Source organism: Lepisosteus platostomus, chromosome 20 (assembly GCF_059453375.1).
Source record: "Lepisosteus platostomus isolate fLepPlt1 chromosome 20, fLepPlt1.hap1, whole genome shotgun sequence".
Lineage (NCBI taxonomy): Eukaryota > Metazoa > Chordata > Actinopteri > Semionotiformes > Lepisosteidae > Lepisosteus > Lepisosteus platostomus.
Genome location: NC_142630.1, coordinates 4626596 through 4649780, shown reverse-complemented (window position 1 = coordinate 4649780; position 23185 = coordinate 4626596). Strand labels below are relative to the sequence as shown.

The window sequence follows — 23185 nt, the reverse complement described above, 5'->3', positions numbered from 1 at the left end:
GATTTTGTTCTAATGGTGTTAGATGGTATTTAGGCTGAACACATTGAATTTTTATCACTGGATGTACACGTTTAATGAAATCAGGGTGGATACAAATGTGAATTTTCTTAATTCAGTGTGTTCTGGAATTGTTGTGCCAGCTCAGAAGCCTAACATTAGGCCTGTCTTGTAATCCATGTGTCCTGGCTGCTTTTGTTTGTATTATGACAAATTTTAAATCTTTAGACACTTGTGTGTTTTTGAGAATGGCATTTCATTATGGAGACTTTCTCATGAAACTGACAGAGCGGTTTATGCACTGATACAGTACAACCATGTGCATCCACCATTTATTGGACTACTTATTCCTGCTAAGTTCCCAGGCTCATGGCACAGGGTTCGAGGCAGGACTGCACCCTGGACAGGGCTTCAGTCGTTCACAGAGCACATACACACACACAAGCACACAGGGACAATTTAGACACATTAACCTAGCAGGCATGTCTCTGGGAGGTGGGAGAAAACTCTTACAAACGTGTGGCTAACCTGTAAACTCCACACACAAGGTGCTCCAGTCCAGAAGTGGACTGAGCAACAGGACTGAGCATCATGTCCACCTCCATAAATGATTCAAATGTTGTAAAATAATTCATATACAATACATTTTCTTGAACCCTGGTGCTTTTATCAGCACTTTAGTGTTTTCATGTAGTGCAGATTACTTCCAGATCCCTAATTTTGCTGGCTCTGTCAGTACAGATGCTTGCTTTGGGCCCAGATGGGCTGTATGGATCAGGCACAGCGAGTTTTATTCTGGGTCTTCACAAACCTAATGTGATCGGGACTGACTCAGGTAACAAGTGGCTTTCTCATCTCACAAAAAAATGCAAAAGTAGTGCCTTTTGTGCCAGGTGCAAATAAACCCTTTAGGGTTTTTGCATGTATGATAGTGAGAATACGTGAAGAGACCTGATGAAGTGTTTTGGGTTTTTACAGAGGGGATACAGACCACAGCAGCATCCCCTACAGAAGGCCCAAGCCAGCAGACGCTGCACTACACCTTGGCCAACACACAGCAGGTCCAGATTCACCGCATCGGGGATGATGGCCAGGTACAAGTGGTAAGTGTGGCTGCTCTTCAGTTTCCTCCACAAATCCATTGAAAATGTGACACCTTCACCAACTCAAGTATTTCTCAAGCCCTTTCTTCCAGAGCTTAATTTCTAAATCATCTCCCAGTGTGCTGAAAGGACATGTAAATATAATGTGCTGGCCTATATCTCCACTCCTTGTGAACACATTGGAACACATTTTGCACCTGAGTAATAAAATACCAACTGCCGTCATTGCTCATATAGTTTTTAGGCTTCCAGAAGCAAATCTGTTCTGTTCAATCAGCCTGATTCATGTGTTCAGAGATTTCCTGCAGTCTGGGAAAGGCAAGACAGATAGTGATGATTCTCCTAAAAGCTTTGCCTTGCCCGTCAGGAATGTCAGATCTAAAAGGAAGCTTTTGAAGTTAAGGGGTTTGTTGCTGTAACTGATTCCTTGTGGTCTCTAAAATGGTGATTTTTTTTTCTTATTCCAAGAATTAGGCCTCACCTGTTTTTTTGTAAAGTTAAAAAAAAATACATGTTCAATGCATGCTTTGCCGTTGACCAAGAATTTGACACAGCTGAATTTTGGCTAATTAAAGCCTTGATTACTAGATTTAAGAAATACCAAACTGCAGGTTTGCAGGCTTCCCTCATCTGTGTTTCTGCAAAATATAAAGCTATTTTCTCAGTGTGTAAAGCTAAGCTTTTAACAGGCCGAGGAGCACAGCACTGCCACTCGGGGCTCCTCTCTGTGTTGTAGATTGTTCAATGGCAGATGGTACTATATCACCACAGCACGACTAGCCCAGAGAGGAAAGAAGCCCACGGCTGTCTGTGTACTCCCGGTGACCTCTGACACCGCTGATACGATTCTTATTGTCCGCTCGATGCGCACGGCATGTTTTCTCTTCCTTTAAATAGATTGTTTCCTTCCAGAGGAAATGAAACCGTTTGAAATAGAGAGCTGTGTCTCTTTTGAAAATTCCCAATTGCTCCCACAAGCGGACACAGAGTGGGGGGGGGGGGGGGGGTGGTCATGGTGGGGGGGGGCACTGACAGGCTTCCAAGTCAGAGCTCTGTAATGCACTTTGGCTTTTATTCCAGAGAAAAACAGGAGGTTTCTCAAGTACTTGACAAGGCTGTCCATTAAAGCCATAGACCATTGTTAATTATTGTTAACTGCCCACGTGAAACAAAGCTGGACTGATTGAGAGTGATCACTCAGTCCCATTACTGTGTCTCTTACACTCTAAAGTGATTTGTGAATGAATCAAGCCACCAGGTGACAAGAAGGACTAAAGGGCTTTAATAATGCTATAGATCAAGTTTAAGTAAAATACTATTTTTGAGCTTTGTTTTCATGACATGTACTTGTGAGGTCTTTCACAGACATACACACACACTACTCACGTGATCAGGACAGGATCATCATCCCAAAACAGATGGAAAACTTCTAAGATGTGATTAATACATGGCTATTGTTATTAATCTAATTGTCCATGCATAGCCTGCCTCTTGCAGAAAGGTTGTTTTTGTGGCTCGAGCCCAAGGCACTTTTCAACAACCTCCCATCCGCGATGTTCTCCTCGTGACATTATTCCCCACTTCAGCCTGAAGATGCGCTTATCTTTTCCCAGGCGCTGTCCTTGGGACACTCTTCTGAGCTACTTGCTAGTTAGACTAATTGATTCTCAAGGCGGAAAGCAAATGGAAAAGCTTAAAAGTGCCATGGTTCTCTCATTTGGAGCTGTGTTGCAAAATCCATTGACCGCAGTAACTAGCTAAGCACTTACATGCAGACTTAGAAGCACTGAATCTATGGCTTCATTTTCATTTTTATTATTAATACCACTGAAACACAGCACTGGCCCATAAAGGCGCAATAAAAATATTGTGTGTTGTTTAGTTTTATAATTGTAACATTAACATGTTTTGTTGTCCGTGCCAGAAGCCAATGTCTTGCACTGCTTTCTGTGAAATATGTTTTTGTTATTTTTCAGCAAGTGGTAAACTTTTTTTTTTGCGAGCTGCCTGTTTGATTAAATTTAATTTCTTACAGCCCGAGTGTGAATCCATGATGACTCCTGTTGTTTTAGTGCATTACAGCTGTTATTCAGTATGTCACTGAAGCTTATTTCAACCACTTATTTGTGGCTCTCTTTAGTTTTGAATCCCTTTTCTTTTTAAAAGATTTCAGCTCCTTAATCAACAGGAGTCTTTTAATTTTTCCATGTCATATGAGAGACAGGAATATTACTACATTTGTAATCAACTTCCATTTGATTTCATGTACAAGCTGACTTCGCTTGTGGTGTGTCAAAACAAATTCCCGTTTCAATTTCTTTAGCCTGAATTGTGGGTTAAATGATACAGAAACATACACGAGCTTAGTTCTCAGCTCCTCTTTCCATCAGTAGTAAAGTATTGTGGTTATGGTTTATTTATAGTTTGAAATCTATGGAAAAAGAAGCTGGTGAGGAATTTTCTCAGGGAGGAAAGGGCTTTAGCATTTTATAGATTGGTTTTCAGCCTTGTGCCATTCACTGTTACTGCCTTGTGTTGCAAGTGCCAGTGGGAAAGTGCTGTTGTGTTAATGTTTGTGATTTAACTCCTTTTACACAGATCCCTCAGGGACATCTCCATATTGCTCAGGTTCCCCAGGGCGAACAGGTGCAGATCACACAGGATAGTGAGGTGAGATACTAACAAAGTCTTCAACTTCTGTATCCATTTCTTCATCCAAATTGTGCCAGCTGCTTTATAGCTGGGGGCTGTTGTAATTTTCATAGTATTTTCTCAAATGAACTCTTCTTGTCCCTGCTCTCTGCTCTGTTTTGTGACCAAGGGTATCATTGATCACATCACATCTTTCATTTTCTTCCGCATCACACAAATTGCACCACCATGGCAAATGTTTATATCAGAATTTCTTCAGAGTACCTGCTTACCACGTACATGAAAAGCCATCCACTGCACTCATTTTTTAATGTTTCATTTTCAGAATCATTTAATTCATGCAGGTTGCTTAGCCAACAGAAATACCAAAAATATGCAAGTTAAAACACCCGTTCATCTAGGCATTTGAGTTGTCATTTGAAACATCCTGTACTTTCACAAATTTAAGTTGAAACTGTATGTTACTTCAGAAATCACTTTCCAATTTCTCCTAATTGACTAAGCTTTTTCCTGGCAATGGTATTCCATTGCCCATTTATTTGATAAATAATGAACTTTAGGTTAGTGTTGAAGAGTTCTGCAATCATCTAAGATTGTTAGGTTAACTAATTTTAAAATAATTTTTAACACAAACCTCAATGCCCTTCAGCAGTTTCTTTAATTTAACACATGGCTTGTGTTGGCTGTTTTTTTTTAAAAAACTTGCTATACTGGGGCTCTCCAGGACCATTGTTGAAATCCTCTTTGTAAATTGTTTCAACTTCTCAGTATTTGCAAGAATCTTCAACATGTAAGGTTTTAGAAGTGGCTCAACAGCACTTTGTCCCAGTCACAAAATGATCTGTAGATCTGTGGTCCAAAATGATCTTTAGATCTGTGGTCCTTCCTTGTCCTGCTGAATACGATGGTTCTAATAAATCGCATTCCTTATTGTATTATATATTTTGCATGAACTTCCCCCTGGATCTCAGATGATTAGAGTGATTTCATTTCTGTTACTTAGAAACGTTTTAAAAAAGATCATATAGTTTTGGAAGCCGTTTCACACACTTCATCCTGAATTTGGCATTGGCCCTCTGTTTTTAAAGATCAAGGGAACAGCTGGGGTAACAAACGTGAGCTTTGTAATAACTAATATTAAACTCATTATTTAGAAGTTAATTTTACCTCAAACATGTGTGGAGTGTTATTACAGTTGTTTTTTTTGTCTGTGGACCACAAATTGGTATCAATTGGTCATACAGTTTTCCTTTCTCCTTTATCGGCACTTAATCGTATAGTGAAAGTAATTCTTCCCGGTGAAAAATGAAAATGTCAGTGCATTCTGATAGCTGTGTTTATTTAAGTGTAATTGCCGCATGAAAAATGTTTCACCTCGAGAAAATGGGCATAATTTCCGGATGCATCTTTATATTTAAAATTTTGCTGCCAGAAACAAAAAGTTCTTCATAAAGGCTCCAGATTTGGTTTTGCCAAAGATAATCACAGTTTACTGTTACTGAATTCCTTTATCCAAAGGCTGGTTTCTACTTAAAGACATATAATTCTGGCGACAATGGCCTGTGCACCTTTCAGGATGTGAGGAAGACTCCTTAGGCTTTCCTATATTATGTATTTCCTATTATGTATCTTCAGGGTTAAGGTTTATTTTGTTTAAATATCAGATACTTTTGTTGTTCTTGTCACTTTTGGGTGATGCAGTGTGATAGAAGAGGGCAATAGCATTGCAGTATTAAGAGCCTCACCCTGTCTGTTAGTTGTCTCGCTTGAAATCTTTAATCTGCAATCCTGATAGAAACTGCAGAAGGCAAAAACCACATGAAAATCTGAAAAAATCTCACCAACAGAAAATTAAGACACTCCATTCTTTCCACGGGCTTCCTTGAAGTCACCTGACTTTTCTGTAGCCATATAGTAGTTGGATACTCTTTAGAATCACGTCAGTCAGGAATTACTTCTTGAAAGTTTGTGATCCCTAATCTTCCTTCTCATTACTCTGTAACCATCCCGAACAATACAACCGTTTCTGACATATATTACACATACATAGCCCTGACTTTAATCCTACCCTCTAGGGTTTTAAAAACTTAAGAAAAGGTGCTTTAAGAATGTAACCAAGATTGACACAAATACTGATTGTGAAATTTCTCAGCTAATACATGTATCAAAATTTTTTAAGTTGTGTGCTTAAGAAAACTGTAAAAGGCTATCATGCCACACATCAAACATAGAAAACCCATTCCAATGAAAAGTAGGCTCATCTTTTGATGAATAAATGTTTTTTATACTAGAGAGTAGACTGCTCAGTTGGCATGGTGTAAACTACTCAATTCAGTTTGAAGCCCCAATTTCAACAATTGAGGGATGTTTTTTTTCAAAATAGGTTGGATGACCTCCCTAAGTTTTCAGCCTCTGTGGCTTACATGTACTACAAAGACTGAATGTATTACTTGTTGCAGATTCTTTTGGAACAAGTCCACAATCCTTCAATATAACACACTAAATAATAAGGTTGAAAGTTTTTTTTTAAATATGCTTTTTATTTTTTCCCTCTGTAATATGCTGCCGCCCTTGGAACACAGTAAACACAGCATTGAGATATTTTTAATGATGTCTAAAATACACAGTACAAAAAATCTTCTTAAACGTTCTGGTGTTCTCTTAAACAATTCACAGATATACCAATAAATGGAACCATTTGTCCTTCATAAAATGTGTTTCAGAAGAGAGAGGGATCAGTATAGACATGTTAAATCACAAAAAAATGAGTTTGTGTTTTTTTTTCTAATGTGTTAGATTACTGCCCATCACCTTTGAAAAGGTATGCTTTCCTTATTTCGTTGATTAATCAATGTGCAGATAATGAACGCAGGGAGCTCCGGAGTCATTCTTCTCTTAAATATGAATGAAATGAATGACATCGCCTGGAGGTGACTTGTTATGTAATCACTCTGATCATTTGTGGATCAAAATTCCCCACAGCAGAAATAATTGACTGACATGACTGGGGTTAGGAAGAGTATTACCTCTGGGAAACTCTCTTTTTAAAAGCTCACTTTTGTTAGCCAGCATTCTAACTATAAAAACCTCCTGTCAAGTAAATTCTTAATACCTGGGGGCAGTATTACCGAATACGATTGCAATTAAGATTGAATGCACACCAGTGCTATACAAAAGGAGAGAAAAGTCCATAGAACACCCCATTGGAGTGCACTTATAAAACTAAAAAGGAGAACCAAAAAGAGTGAAAGTAAAGAAGTTTTAGCTTGCCAGAAAGTGAATTGGGCTACAATAAACTGACCAACATGGTAATGTATTATGAATTCAGCATTAAGTGCCCCACCTAAAACAGTCTAAATTATGATCCTGTTTAATGGAATTACTGTACCTCCAGTAGCATGCCAGTTTCCATAATACGTATATACTGAACCTCATAATTGTCAAAAAACATTTTTTAATATGAAAAAGCTGTCTACAGAGTTAACACCGGTCAAATGGCAGCCAGATGGCTACATATTATTAATTACACGGTCTCAAATTATGCTTTGTGTTCAAGCCAATGTCCACATTAGGGATGTGATGTAACGTTACATACCTGTAGCTTTATGGGCAACAGATTTCCCCTTTAATGTCATCCAGTGCTACAGAATGTTCACAGCTCAAGGGTTTGATGTTACATTGCAAATGTTGTATCACCGTGCATCCTACTTGAAGCAGGGGGAAAAGAAGTAGGAGAAACATAAGTGACAGACTGTAAGGGGATTCAAAACTATTTTCATTGTATACGCAAAAGCATTGTCTGTCTCATTTCTGCAGATTTTTAAGATCCAAACTTGGTAGGTGATTGATTTTTTGCAGTGGCAGCGACTTTTCCCTGTAATTCTGAAATAGCTCTTGTTAATTATATTCTTTAGTGAAGAGTTTTTAAAGACCAAGCTTACCCAAAGCCCAATACCAGAAATGTCTATGTATCAGTTCCCAGAGAATAGGAACGCATGCTAAACAGCTGTTCTTACAGAATTTGCTATCTCATTTAGAAGAGAAATATTAGCAGCGCGGGGGCCCTGGGTTCAGTTCCAGAGCTGGGGTGCTGTCTGAGTGACGTTTGTTTGTTCTCCCTGTGTTTGTGTGGGTTACCACATAATATATTATCTTGGAGATGTAAAGCAAATGTACAGCCTAGAGATCATATGTCTTTTGTCACTGTATGAATTCCCAAAGAAATTCTCAATAATTCACAACGATTTCACAATGCATTTAAACACCTTGCCAACAGCAGATGTAGGTAATTATAAGGTATATGACCTCACATTAATATTTTTTCAAGTTTGCACAAAGTGTTGGTACAAAACCCCATTTTAAATTCATTCTCTTTTATTAATGCAATGATTTTCCATGTTACTGAATTTTACACAACACACTTTTACACTAATTGGCCTTGTGAAAAACATGCATCATCCTCTTTCTGCCATTTTATGTGTTAGCTGGTCAAGTAATATAATTCTCTTCCTTGTGGTATTTTAAGCCAGGGCTGTTTTTAAATATGCTTTGTTGAAACTAAGAAACCTTGTTTGTTGTTTTTAGGGCAATCTGCAGATACATCAAGTCCATGTTGGTCAGGATGGACAGGTAAGTCTTTAAGTCTTCTCCTTTATATCAAGAGCTGAAATACAGTGTAGGAATTTTGATTAAATCTACACTCAGTTTAAGATTAGTTTTTTTCCTTGATGAGTAACATTTTCTAGTAATTGGCTAAGAATAATTATTTGTGTTTATATAATGTTTTCCATCTCAAACCAACACCAAAGTGCTTTAAATATAGGAAACTCACTACGTTTTCGCCTGGCGCACTACCACTGCACAGCTAATCAGGTGCAGGAATGAGAAATTGCTTTGGCAAATGACTTGAGGAGGAACTTTAAGGAGGCCAGATTGTACTAGCCCAGAGTGGAGGTTAGCCAAAACACCACAATTACTCTTACGATCAGTGCCATGGGATGTTTAATGACCAAGTAAATAAGTCTTTGGTTTATAAAGGAACCTTTAAAATGTGATATTCTGTATGACTGACCAAGTGCAAAGGGCATGTGCACGCTAAGGTTTGCACAGATCCTCAAATGAAGTCAAAAGTAGTCAGATGAGAACCAGTGATTGAGTTTTCTGCAGGCTTGGACTTAAAAACATGAAACAGGATAATCTTGATCTCTGCGCCACCATGGCCTAGTGGTCCGTGTTGCTGCCTTGTAGATCCCGGGCCCTGGGTTTAATTCCAGACCTGGGGTGTTCTCGTGTGGAGTTTGTGTGTTCAGCCCTCATTTGCGTCGGTTATCTCCCACAGTCCAGAGACATGCTGGTAAATAAATTGGCAGGATTGGGAGTACATGTGTGGGTCTGTGTGTCTCCTGCCATGAAGTTGCGCGCCGTCCAGGGTGTAGCTTGCCTTGCGCCCCTTGCTTGTCAGCCTCACAACCCCTAATTGGAGAAAATAGAAGGAAGGACGTGAAAGGGTCTTATCTGGGTGAAGTGAGAGTTCGCCTGGTATGGCAGAGCAGTCCCAGTGCTGTATTCTAAAACATAAGTGTATGGATTTGAAAATAGGGTGGCAGGTAGTGAACATCTTGATAGTTTGATAATGAAAAGTGATATCTGCCTGCAAAATTCAAAGCAGATCATCTGTGAAATCCACTCTAGCAGATACTGTACATGAACTCTGAAATTCAAATTAAAAAACGATGACTGTAAGTTTTAAAATGTATGGCAAAAAAATGGGTGTTTCTAAGGATATAGCTTATTTACAGTAGGTGTAAAGGCAGATTTATCATTTGTACACCTAGGAATTGTAGAGAAGTAATTATAAAGGCAAACAGTGTGCTGGTTTACATATATTTACATAAGCAGGCAATGGGATGCATGATGGTAAAGCTACCACAACTTTCTTGGTGACTTTTTTACTTTGAACATTCAGAGGGAATTGAAATGATTTAACCTTGTGCCATAGGGATAGCAGATGGTCTTATTTTTTCTTCTTTTTGCCCAAATCGTATTCCATCTGATATACTATAAATGTAAGAAAAGGATAACGAGGTGATGTTACAAAACTCCACTGCTGGAGAAAAAAAAAAGTTCCCTTTTCCTGGCCTTTACTTTTCATACCCAAAAGGCGGCAGTATGAACACAGAAAAGAGGTGAAAAAAATCCTGCGAGAGACATAGTGTCTCTCTCCCACTCTCTCTTTCTCTCACTCCTTGTTACTATCTGGCAGGAGTGGGCTTGGTAATGATCAGCCCCTGTGAGACAGCTGTGACACAGGGGCACAGAGGGATGCACAGCGAAGCCTTTCCAGTGGCCAGTGGTGTTAGGGACACACCACTGCCCCTCTCAAGCCCTCTGCCTGCAGCTGTGAAAGGGACTGTGGCTGTCTGTTGTCTTAACAGGGCCCAGCTGCTGAGATCCCCCTCTCAGCAGAGACCAACACTTAAAGCATTTGTCATGATCGCCCCATTGCACAGCTGGAAATGAAATTGTTATCTTGCTCCCTTTACTCTGAGTCTTTTTTCGTGGTTTCTTTTCCCATTGTTTCATAAAGGGGTGCACGAGGACTGCCCTGGGCTTTCTTTTGTTGTTATTCTTTTCTTTTTTGTCTCCATCCATACATATGTGGGTAATTGTACTTCTGCGTCTGGAACTGGACTAACGGGGCAGCATTTTCTGTCCGCTTGTTGATGCTGTCTGTGTGAATTAACAACATGATACACTTAGCACACATAGCTCTGATGATGGGAAAATATTTTCTACAAGAAGACAATTTTTTATGTCTTTCATCCGACTGTACTCCTGCCCACCCCTACCACTCCATGAGAACCCATTACTCATTGCTATTGTTTTATTGGCCAAAACACTCAAGTGTGTGTCAGCAATATGTGTCACGGTTCTTTGAGCTGTGAGGGCGGTGTCTCTTTATACTGCAACTAAACAAGTCTGTGGTGGAGACAACATCCCCTTCCCAGACATGGCTCGGTCATTGATGGGTTTAATAAATTAGCACAATTCCTATGCCTATACAGTTTTTTTAATTAAGTGTTCTCGAATTTGACCAAACAGAGCAGACTGTTATCACGGTTGATACAAGCCCTCCCTCTTTTTGATTTGTTTCACTGGGAAATTGCGAGGTGCCGAGTAGCTTGTAATATCAAAGGAGGGCAATTTGAGTATTGAGAAGCACCAAGGAAAAACAAAAGAAAACCCGGTTCAATTTTTCTCATTGTGGAGTTGGAAAATGCAACACATGTAAACCCAGCTGTAGGCATTTGCAGAGGTTTATGGCATATTTAGCTCTTGTCTGAGTTCAGTTTTTGACAATGTTCTAGAGACTTGGTTATTTACCTTAGCCTGTATCCTCTAAAATCCTGTGTGGTACCAGTTCCTACTTTAAAATTTGAGCAGGTTGTGCTGTAATTTCAACTAATATGGAAGGAATCCGTGCTCTGGAGAGATAATTTCTTTTGTGATAGTCCTTGAAAATAATCACATCATCACCGACAATTTGGGGTTTACAGTTTTGATGCTTGGGATGCAAAGCATCCAACAACAAATCATACAGTAGATTGCATTTCAGTGAAGGTAAGTTTCTGACAGCTAAATTTCCACTGCCACGTGGTAGCAATCAAATAAAACTCTGAGAGGTTATATTTCTTTACTCTTTTCCATTTCATAGGTTTATGGCATGCCTTTACTTTATAATATATACAGTATATGTTCTTAGCAAAACTATTGCTAATTCTGCTTTTTTTATCCATTCTGCCTTTGTAATCTGGCAAAACTGAAAACATTATTCTAGACCAAATAGGACAAAATGAAATAAGGAAGTGCACTATATGAGTCTTACTCAAAGGCTGTGACAGCCTCAATCTTACAGGCAGCATGGGCATAATGTTCACTGTGAGTGCCTTAAATCAAACCCCTTATTGAATCTGCCTGGTTTAAATAGGGAACTCTAGAAGACAGCTAAGAAGTTCGACTCAGGGCAAAGAAGGGCTGTTCTGTCATGTGCAGCATACCTGCCAGCCAGTCTTCTCACACCTGCTGTAACTGTGGTGACAGAGCTCTCACCTGAGTGAGAGTTATGTTTCTCTAGTCAAATAGGTGGCTCCCTTCTTTTGCCACTCATTGGCGGTTACTACCATTTCAGAGAGCTAAGCCTACTGTAAATACAGCAGTGATCTTGGCCTGTCATCTTCATTATATCCCCGACAAATATCAGAGATTCATTGTCATGCAGCTTTCCTGAATTTTAGATAATTGCCAGTGCTAAATACATGTAATTCCTATTGTTCTCTAAAGCACCTCTAAAATTTAGTTTAAAACAAATCCCCCAAATAAAAATTTTGCATCTGTCCCAGAGTGCATACACATCTCATGAAATTGAAACTTTCTAATTTTAAGTTTATATTTTGTTATCCCAAGGAAACGTAGTATTCAGACAATCATCAATCCTACCTTTGACTATTTAAAATGTGATTAAAATCATGCACTATATGCATTGAGTGAGCTATAGCTGTAAAAATGTTCAGTTTTTTTTTTAAATGTGCATCTGTATAGGATTGCTGTATACTGAGGTTGTACTAATTGCACTACATTGCACCATGTCCTTTCAGTGAAAAACCTGGGTGGCCTTATTTTCCTGTGGTAGGTATGTTTACCCACATTACACTTAATGTGTCTCTGCATTCCCTGCGATTTTTGCAAACATCTATTGAGCTTCGTAGAAGTAGGATGAACTGGGGGTCGTTTTGCAAAGAATAGTGAAATGAATAATTTAGGAATTTTATACTAAAAAATCAACAATTACATCTGATCCTGTTTCTAATTTCACTAGTTTGTTTTGCTCAGAGAAAATTTGTCTTCATTAAAAAAATTGTTTCCTGTTTAAATTGGCAGTGTCATTAAGTGAATGGTGTTTTATGGTCAGCCGCTGTGAGCTTCTTGTTTAAGGTAATATAAGGCAAATAAAGATTAACTGGCAGCAGACGTTACACGAGACGCTTTCAACCTATCAAAAATGGGATCTGATCTGAACCAAAAACACGCAGTTACCTTTTCTATGTGGAGAGATCCAGTTACCTGTACAGCCTTTTCATTCCAAGCACGGTGGTGCTCTTAAAGATATTTTGTGGTTCTATTAAAATTCCAAGTCAGCAATGTATAGCAAAGTTACAGACCAATAAAACAGAAGTCTTAAGAGTCCTGTAGCTGACTTACACATGAGCTTTTAAGCATGTTTGCACCGTATGCCTAAGTGATGTTTTTATCTTAAATATATTCTTCAGTCCTGTATGAAATGTACATTCTTTCACGCTTTTGAATTAAAGTCTGTGTTGGAGTGTCTAAAGCCATTAAAAGTTTAATAAAACAATGGAATAAACTAATTGACGACATATTAAGGGATAAACTCCTCTTCTAATTTTGGCAACAAAGGAAGCAAACAATAGATTTGTGAAAAGATGCAGGCTGACAAGGTCCAGCTGTTGGTTATTGAAAGTAGACTTAGACTGCGCATGGAAAAAAAAAAAAATTAAAAAGTGCACTCTTCTACTTAACAGAAAAATTAAGAGAATGTGGTGACACGATACACACAGGCCGGTATAGAGAGAGTAGAAAATAACAGGATAGCAAAGAGCGTGATAGAGGTCAGAATGGTAGTAGTGGAAGTAAAAGGAATTTGGATAAAGTGAAGGTTTGCAGTGTCGGCCAAAGATAGCCAATAGACATGTCAAAACAGAACAATTGAAAAGTAGCTTGTTCCGTTTGGTCAGGGAAGGCCTTATAGCTACCCATACATGAGAACATAAGAATGGTTGTGAGCAAGAGGACACCATTCGCAACGTTTGTCTCATTTGGTTGCTAGCAGTTAATTGATCTGAGATCGTATCCAGCTGTTTCTTGGGAAAAGCCATGTTCCATGATGCACAGCTCTTTGTGTGAAGCTGTGTCTCCTGTTCTTGGTTTTAAATGCCCTTGCAGTAACACTCCTGAGTCTTTACTTCTCTCTTCTCCCCATCTTCCCATAAGACGTCCAATATACAGTACTACAGAATGCTAGTGGGAACTTTGTACTTGTTCTTCAGCACTGTGTGTCCCAAAGTTGGAGGTTTCTAAAAAAAAAGTGCTACTGTCTCCATTTGTTTTTTCTCAAATATAAAATTTGCTGCTTGAAACCAACAAAGTAGGGCGGATTTCTTTAAGTTTAGTTACTGAAAATGATCTCTTTCTGTAAAGTTACTGTAAGTCATATCCTCCAAACATTTTAAAACTATGTGTAACTTATTTTACAGCAATAAAAAGCAATGACCTTAGTAATACCATACTTTCTAGTGTTCCTTGTAGTGTGTTAAACTGTAGTGTGAAATTGATAGAACTAGCATGTGTTTTATACAGGCAGCTCTTAATTGAGCGAAAAAGACAGAGTAACTCCCTTGTTGCAAAGGTGATTATGTACCTTGATAGAGGGAAATGAAGTGGTAACAGAAATGAAAAGGAAACAGATGTATTAAAGCAGTATGACCTGTTTTAAACAGTCTGGGTTTTGATGTCCAGCCAAAAACTCCTTTTAGCTTTCATTGGGCGAGGGTGAAGCATCAAGGTATGTGAACCCACAGGCTCAGAGTGATGCGATTTCTGTCTGTAGATTCTCATAAACCGACCTTTGTTTTATATAAAGGTGTGAATTGGGACAGAGCTCTTTTTGTCATTGTCGTGTCATAGACAGCACATTTACTCGAAAGCAAAGCCTTTTCTCCTGCGGTCATATTCAGTCGTCTTCTAAAATTGAACCCCCCTGACGAGGCCTGTACTCACAGCTTTTGTAGTGAATCTCCAAAGCACGACTGTACAATTTACTGTAGTTTTGTTTGTGCAGAACAGCTGGGCTGTTCGATGTCTCGCACAAATGTGAAGGCTTAGCAATGACACGATCTGCCTGGTTTTCAAAGGAATTCCTTCAGTTAAACCAATGGAGAGCCTCTGGGCACTGCTGCCCCACTCTGTACTAACAGCTCTGTGTGGGTTTGTCTCCATGGCCATTAGTGGTACTGCAGCCAGAGTGGAACAAGACTGGAAATCCAGAAGCCTCGAATTCTGAGGACAACTTTAGTGAGGATCCCACTTTAGTCTAGAGTGAGAGCAACTAGGCACAGTCTCTGTAGGCTCCCTGGAGTTACTTGCCTTAAAGTTTCTTTTCTATAGTACAGTGTTGTTATATTGTACTGTACATGCTTTGTAAACAGAATTTTATTTGCGCAGTCATGTTAGGTTTATGGTTATTTAGTGGTAGAATGTTTTGTTAGCTATCTGTTCAATATCTAGGAAATCTTGTGTTATCTGCATGATATCTTTATATGTGCATTACATCTGTGATCATTATTATGGTGAAGACTATTGCTAAATTGAGCTGGCATTGTGCTACAATAGGCTTGTGTAATTCCTTAATTAGCATGCTCTATATTCTTTCAGATTTTTTAACACTCTGCATTTGAATTTTTTACCAGCTGCCATCATTTGCTCTAGACTCTTAAAGCATTAACCTTGTGTTAGGTTTCTGGGATTTCTATACTCGTCATACTGGGGAACCCTGTCTCTCAGATGCCTTCTCAAGAAAAAGAACAGGGGACTGTTCTTGAAAACCCCCACAAACATGGGCAGAACCCGCAGACTCCACCCAGGCCTGAAGCCTGACTCAAACCCAGAGTCCTGGAGTTGTGAAGCATTAGCATTAAGGGCTTGGCTACTGTACCACCTAGATACACACTGCTTATACTTGATATGGTACTATAAGTACATGTTCTGTTCTGAATTCATCACAGATACCCTGCGCATTACTGAAAAGTACACGATACATAAAAAAACAACTCAAACTTGCTAAAGAAAGAAGGGAAAGACTACATTTGTATCAATTCATAGATTCCTGTGTTTCTTCCAGTTTAGGCATATTGAAACTGTGGACAGGTGGTACTGTATATCATGCTTTCAAATGAATATTGTTTCAATTTGTTCTTTTCTCATTTCAATCCACAGAGACCCCCAATCTTATTTCTGCCCAGACCCATGTCTGCTTTGTTTCTGTTATCTCATGCGGTCCCCATCATAGTTAAGGTTGAGGAGAGCCCATAGCCCATTGAAATACCTTCAGATTACAGTTTCCCAGAAGGTACAGCTATTAGAGATTTGGATAGTGGATTTCTCTGGAGTGAAAGCAGAGCACAGAGGAGGAAATTGGCTTCAAAACCTGATTGCACTTTCTCTCCAATGTGGAGTCTAGACACGCCTCGTTCAGCCCTGAACTCCTGAACTTTTTCCCAGCTTCCTCTGCGCTTCAGGAACTAGCAGGCTGAGTGACAGACTGGCATTGTGAGGGCAAAATCAAGCCCTGCTCGAGACACTGCTGTTCAATTCACTGTGTCCCCAGGCCATTCAGAAACTGAGGGGGGATGAGTTGCCCACTGCAGGTCAGAACTATGAGTCACTCTGCTAAGATGTGGTTTTACTTAAGCTTGTTTCCTGCACTTAATTCATAAAGCATATCTGCAAGTCAGCTGCAGCCAGATGGTTAATATTGAAAACAGAAGTTTACTTTTTGTTTGTCTAAACACCAGATCAGTGGGTCAGAATTCTGGTATTGTGCCTAATTTTATACACACACACATACAAACAAGCGCACGCAGCTGTGTGCAGGTTATCTTCAAGAGGAGTTTTGCATTGACACTAATGAAGTGCTGATCTACTGTTCCCTGCTCCACGGGGCTTTGGTACTGGCATTTGGAAAGCTAAATACAGATCTCTAAATTACAGTTTTTCTTTCGGATTTCAGAGCTTCAAAGCAACTTGGGCCTTTGGAGTGCAGAACTGTTTTGTAGAGTTGCAGCCCTGTGAGACTAGTTTTAAGGCTTAATGCTAATCCTTTGTGGACGGTGAATCAGACCTAAGTTCTAGATAGTTACGTCCACACTGCTGCCTTTACAGTATCCCAAAAGAGCCCATCAGTGGCACTAAAACAATGCAAAATGATGTTTCCAAAGGCAAAGACAACACTGTGCCCAAAGGAAACAAGAAGACATTCAGTTACATTGAGGGTACACAGACATTCTTCATAAACAGGGAAGTGCAGTCCTGGCATTTGATGTGCATTGAAATACTTCTGTCATGTGTTTTATTTACCGTTTGACAACGTTTAAGGTATTTAAACTAGTTTTGCGTTTTTAACCAAGTAGGTATTGAATCTACTCAGTGAGCTAGAAATGGCCTCTGCAACCACGTGTAGCACTTTTGTAGCACATGTCTCTTGGTAGTCATGGTTTTCAGTGCAGTCAGATAATGGCTTTGTTTGGTTAAAAGTTTGATTGTGACATGAAGGTCTGAATATTTTTTTTCCCCCCATTGGCTCTGGTGTGAGTTTTTTCAGTTTGCATGGATTTCCCATGGCTCCTATATCATAAAGGCTGTGTTACACACTTCCTCGCTGGGAACATCGTAATACTCGAGGAAATCTCTGGTTTCGCCTCTAGTTACAAGACAAAGACCCGTAAACAGCAGGAGGCAGAGATGCATTACAACTTCATGAGAATGCCGCTGTTGCGAGAGCGAACGTCTTGTTTACAGTAGCTCTGCAAGCTCCCGCCTCCCTTGTTCAGCCGTGTATAATTCATCTATAATGTTCAGGAATGGTAGCCAACCGTAATTAAGTGGCTTCACCACAACAAAACTCTTGCTCTGGTGAAATCATGCCTGCAACTAATTTTTTTCATTAGGAGAGGAATCTCAACCGCAGAACAGATGAGACCATAAAGCTTTTTAGCTGCAGGATAAATAAAACTCAGTATCCCCCCCACATGCTACCACAAGTGTCTGGCTAGCTTTTGCAATAACCCCACCCTTGACCCCCCAAAATCCAAATGCAGGAAGGCTCTATCAGTATTGTTGCTTTGCTGATAAAAAGCCAGCAGTCTATCTCAGTTTTCTGGGTAACGGCTGCATAGCCATGCTGTTGCTTGTAGACAAATAAGCACCTCTAGGCAGATGAATCAGCAGGGCTTAGACAGGACATCACAAGAACAAGTCAATGGAAAAGACATGTCAGCTGGGCTTTGTTGGAAGACTCTGATCTTTGACATTTAGCTGATTAAAAGCTCACAGGCTCAAGGCGTTGGCCCTGGGCCGGAACAAAGCATTTGAACTTGTTGCACAGATGCAAGTATGGCAGGGACTGAGAGAGAATGGTCTCGGGTCAGAGTTAATCAAACCTCTTTATTTTTTCATGCTGCACTGAGGTGAGAGCAGGTTGACGGTGATGAGTGCTGAAACAATGTGATATGGTTTATGTCCCGGTTTGAAAACATACTGAAAACACCATGCAGTGCTTAGTGGCGAAGAGAAAACATGCAATCCTTTGTACATGATGGGAGAAAATAAACAGTATCACGAACTGATGTATTGTTTATCTAGTATTGCAATGTATAAAATACAGTGGAAGCTGATAACGTTTTGACAAATATTGAATGCGTTATCTTGGCTTCTTTCAGACTGGGTGCATGCATTCATTATGGCTTATGGTTATGGAATGCCTGTAATATATCTGTGCAGTGATAAACATTGGATTCCAGAAACAAAGTTTCATTACCCAATTATGTGCTTTTTTAAGAAAAGTGCTATTAATTTGTGGTGAAGCTGTAAAAATTCCTAGACCATACTTATTCTTAAGTTCATTAAACTTTTCAAGTCTACCATGTTCAAGTGAAAGATCATTATGTTCTTTTTGTTTATTCAGCTTGGTGAAAAATATGTTGCCAGTTTCCTTGAGGAATTCTTCAAGTTTATACCCAGAGATATCTGCTTTTAATTGCCCCTCTGTGTACTTCACTGAAGCATTGTAGGCATTGGTTGCTGAAAGAGAGCAGGGTAAAGCCACTATTGAAAATCAGCAATAAGCAGTAATCAGCCAGTTGTAATGTGAAGAGTAACTCCAAACAACAGGGCCTTCAAGTGACCACCAATCTTACCAGCCTCTCAGAAAAATACTTAATACATTTCCTCCAATGTCTAACACTGAGGAAGGCTAGCTGAAGAAATGCTCCATCGTTAGTCTTAATGGCTATTTACAAGTAGCTGTTTGGAACAGTTAAGAGGCAACATTTGGGGTCTTAGCCACAGGATGCTCTCAGTCAGAGGCCGCAAAGCATATACTGTAGCATGTCAAGAAATTAACAGCTCAAGGAGTGGGTCAGAGGTGCCCCATTCTCACCTAGTAATAAATAAAATAGCGATTCTCATCGGGGTGGATGTCAAATGTTTTTTTTTTATAAAATTACTTTATTATTCAGAATGAGTGTTTGTGTAGTTAAAAAAAGTTTGTCAAGAATCAATCCAAGTGCCGTGTTCTACCTAAAAGGAAACATTGGATATTATTCTGCTTCTGGCAAGGAGCTGTAGGTGAAACAGGGGTGGAGTTTCTCGTTGCTGACGATAGGGCAGGATAATAAATGGGGAATTGGGATCGATCAGTTCCAGTATAGTTTGAACTAGTCTTGTCAGTTATACGGCCCTGTCTTCAGAGATGTAAAGCTTTAGAGAGTTCAAAATTTCTGCAATTCTAAAATAAACTGGATCTGATAATAAACATGTCGACATCTGGGTCCTGGTGGAGATGTAGGTGCTGTATCTGTCAAAGAGTGTAGCCAAAGATTTTTCAGTTTAATTGGAAACAGCGGTCTGAGATTAGTTTATGCCACTTGACTCTTCAGTTGATTTAAGCAGTGACGGGATTGATGAGTTACTAACGTGTTTTATTTAAAGAAGACGCAGAGGAAAATGTTTGCCAAAAGAGGACTGAAATCACACCAAATGTGCAAACCTTTGAATGAAAGGCATTCATCAGCAATATAAAATTCAAATCTAACTTTTGAAATGATGTTATTTATTATTTTAATAAAATGTTTAATTCAGTTTATTCATAATTATATGTATTCAACATTTATTAAGTACCAATTCTACTTCATACATCAAAGCTCCATAGTTATGTATAATTCACCTGGAACCTGCTAATACAACTTGCTAGAGTAATACTACACCATTTAATAAACTTAAAAACAATAAACAACTGTTTACAATTTTATACAACTGATAAAAAAGAATACATTAATCAGTACTGAGCTAAATTAATAAGTGAGAAATGGTCAGTGTCAATGTCAATGTCATTTTGTTTTGGTCTGCAGTTCCAGAAACCTGCCAGGACAGTTGCTTTGCAGTTTATGGTTTCAAACGCAAGTTCCAGGTTTAATTTTTAGATACTGACAGTTCGGTTAATTCTGTTCCCTTCTTGTTTATTGCACATTCCTCATTCTGAACTGGCCTTGGCTTCTTCATAATAGTGTTCTTGGAGGTCTTGAACGTGACATAAGATAGGTTTATTCCATGCTGAAAAGAGAAGAAAGAAAACACAACGTTTAGGCTGTGCAGCCTTCTTGGTTAAAATAATATTAGTCTCTCTGGTAGTGCTGCAGACATATTTTTAGAACTGTTGCCTTAAAAATGAAAAAAGTGTTAAACCTTCAGCCAGTAACAGTGAAAGTTTAGTGCGATTTAAAAACAAATTGCTGTAATATGCTGTACTTGGGCATTCAGATCTATTCACAATACCAATGAGATTTTTAGGCCCTGTTGCACATTCTCCATTGAATAAATCATTTTTAAGCCTTTTTCCTCATCATTTAAAAACAGCATATTCAAGCTTGAAAGGGGGTGAGTCTTTCAAGAGCCTCTGTGGGTTTTACTAATTTTTTTGTTTAAGTACTGAGTTTATTTTTATTTTTCATTTGAACAGAATTTAGGACGGCAGAAAATGTTTTATGTTTATGCCTTGTATTCAACTTTTTCTCCATGAATCAGTAAAAAAAAATCTGTATGTGTTGCTTTAAGCTTGTTCTTTAGACCACTAAAAAAATCAACATTTTCTAAAAGTGCTTATGCAGCATGTTTAAACTTTTGTGAATAAATGTATGTAAGTATGATTACCTTTTTTGTTTAATCTTAATGTGCTTTTTAATCAAAACTATGATCTACTTTAGGCAGTAGTGTCATATTTATTTGAGAAGTTTTTGTTTTTCATCAGGAAATCACTTAGTGTTCAGCAATATGCTTTCTATTAACGAAACAGTTTATATAGTTTTGATTTCCCTTTTATGTTCTTCACATTGCATATCTTTGTGCTTTTTTGAGATTGTTATGGACTCACTAATTAACCATTCAAGCAAAAAGTTTGAAATACTTGGATATAAGGGAAATGTGGCTGGAAAGTAACACAACTCTTCAATACATCTTTGACAGACTTTCTGAGAGTATAACAACATTAATTTACCTCGCCTTCTGGTAGTCGGCCCACAAAGTCTTTTCAGAAGTTATTTATGCCAGAATTACTAGTTGCCATAGCAAAAGACAAATTTAAGCACAAACAACAACAGAAGAACACATGCAGGAGCTAAAATAGTGCAGTACAAAATGAATAAATAGGAAACTCTTGTGAGTAAGAGAGTATCTGAGCTTGTCTTCTTGCTATTATGTCTGAAGCAGACAGCGTTTGTTCTCTTTGTTGTCATTATTCCTTTAGGAATGTCAGCTCTTGAAATAATCTCTACTGTTAGCTCAGGGTTCGAATCTGACTTGGGTGCCTGTCTGTGTTGTTTTGTGTGTGCTTAACCCACATCTTCTTCTTTGGGTTCTCCAGTCAACTGCTCTGTAAAGCAAGCAGACTAGGTTCAGTGGACTAGTCTTAACTGTCCCTTTCCTACGGTGCCAGGGTGTTATTCCCAGTATGACCATAACTGTTCATGTGAGTGAAACAGAACTAAATGAACATGAAGTGCTGAATGACATCCACTGATCTGTAGCCATTCTGATGCTGTGTAATAACGTGGCTTAGAATAATCTTGCAAAGAAAATAATAATAATAATAAGAAGAAGAAGAAGAAGAAGAAGAAGAAGAAAATAATCAGTCTGACTACCATTGGATCAGGACAGCATAGTATAAATGGTAGGGTCTTCATACTGTGTCTCAGTTCAGTGTGACCTACAGACTGTTAAAGACTGTGTAACTGGTGATAAACCAGTAAGGTATGAGTGGCTGTGTTAGCTAGGGCAGTGAAACACCTTATTTTGAAAAGTGCCCTCACTGTTGGAAAAACGTCTGAAAGTACCCTTATTGTCCATAACACAAAATGTAGGTACTTTAGCATCCATTGCTCATTTTGTTCCCTAGATTATTGGGCTCATTATAATTTATAGAATAATTTGTCAACTTGAAAATTTCTCTGGATCATGGAGTTTGATATGTACTGCTTTTTTCATCCTGTGATTTTTCTGGCTTTTTGTGGTGTTTCTCCCGCCGGTGAAGTACTGCAGCTAATGTTTACAGGCCTTACATTTTCCACTTTTTCGTGGAAAAAATCAACTAGAGAGTGACGGGCCTCCAGGGTTGTTAACGTGTGTTTGGTGGTGACCGGTGCGCCTGCAGTAATGCGCTCTCGTGCTTGGCTGATTGATAGGACCTGTGTTCTGAAGGGAGTGCGCTGCAGAGTGGCGGTAAGTTGAAGTGAAATTAAAATCATCTGTGAGTTGTAAGACAGCAAGATGCTCAAAAAGGGCTTGAGCTAACTTGATATGTGCCTTGACCTTGGCTGTGTGTTTAGTAAACAAGTCCAGAGTTTAAGCATTAATCCCTCAAATCTCAAAATTTCTTCCCGATCTGGCCAGCTAATAGGAGTGACCAATGTAGCTGCCATTTTATTTGTCATATTTTGTCAGCTAAACTGAAGTTCTGTGCCTACGCAGGACATGAATCAATGATAAATAGCATTTGCCACTATCCAAAATACTTGTATTCTTTATGATCCTTGGATCCTTGAGTACAGTTAAGATATATATTTTCTGGTTATGGTTAAGAGACAAAATGCATCAGTCAGGAGGCTTTACTTGTCTCTTATCTTTTCTGCCTTTCCTGCCTGTCTAGTTTAATGGTTTTGAAGTTCTAGATGTCCTTATATGTTCTCCTGATGTGCCCTTTTGTATGCATAACGCAAAAGCAATAAATGAAAGGAAACACAATAATGCCAGGATACTGTTGAAGGAAATCACGTCAATTAGATACTGTTTCTTACCAAGGGCGGTTGAGACAGATAATACATCTTCAACCCTGTAAGTCCATCCTGAGATTGATGTTTTCCAAGCCAAATCTGTATCGAGTAATTTAACAGTGCTCACGTTCCAATTTGGAATGTAAAAAAAAATGAAATAATGTGAAAGGCTTGTTTTATATTTTTAAATTTTATTTTGTCTATAAAACGAAATTAGCTGAAAGCCAAAACAAACAAAGAGCAATTTATTCTTTTAACCTT

The 23185-nt window shown here is 38.8% G+C and overlaps 1 protein-coding gene across 2 annotated transcripts in view; it reads left to right on the top strand.

Moving 5' to 3' along the window:
• banp (BTG3 associated nuclear protein) overlaps positions 1-23185 on the top strand; it is a 128321-nt gene that overhangs the window by 62910 nt on the left and 42226 nt on the right. For both annotated transcript variants that reach the window (XM_088614012.1, XM_088614013.1), the window contains exons 9-11: positions 976-1100; positions 3699-3770; positions 8337-8381. In XM_088614012.1, coding sequence (XP_088470138.1) covers positions 976-1100; positions 3699-3770; positions 8337-8381 — 242 coding nt within the window. The remainder of the gene's footprint in view (positions 1-975; positions 1101-3698; positions 3771-8336; positions 8382-23185) is intronic.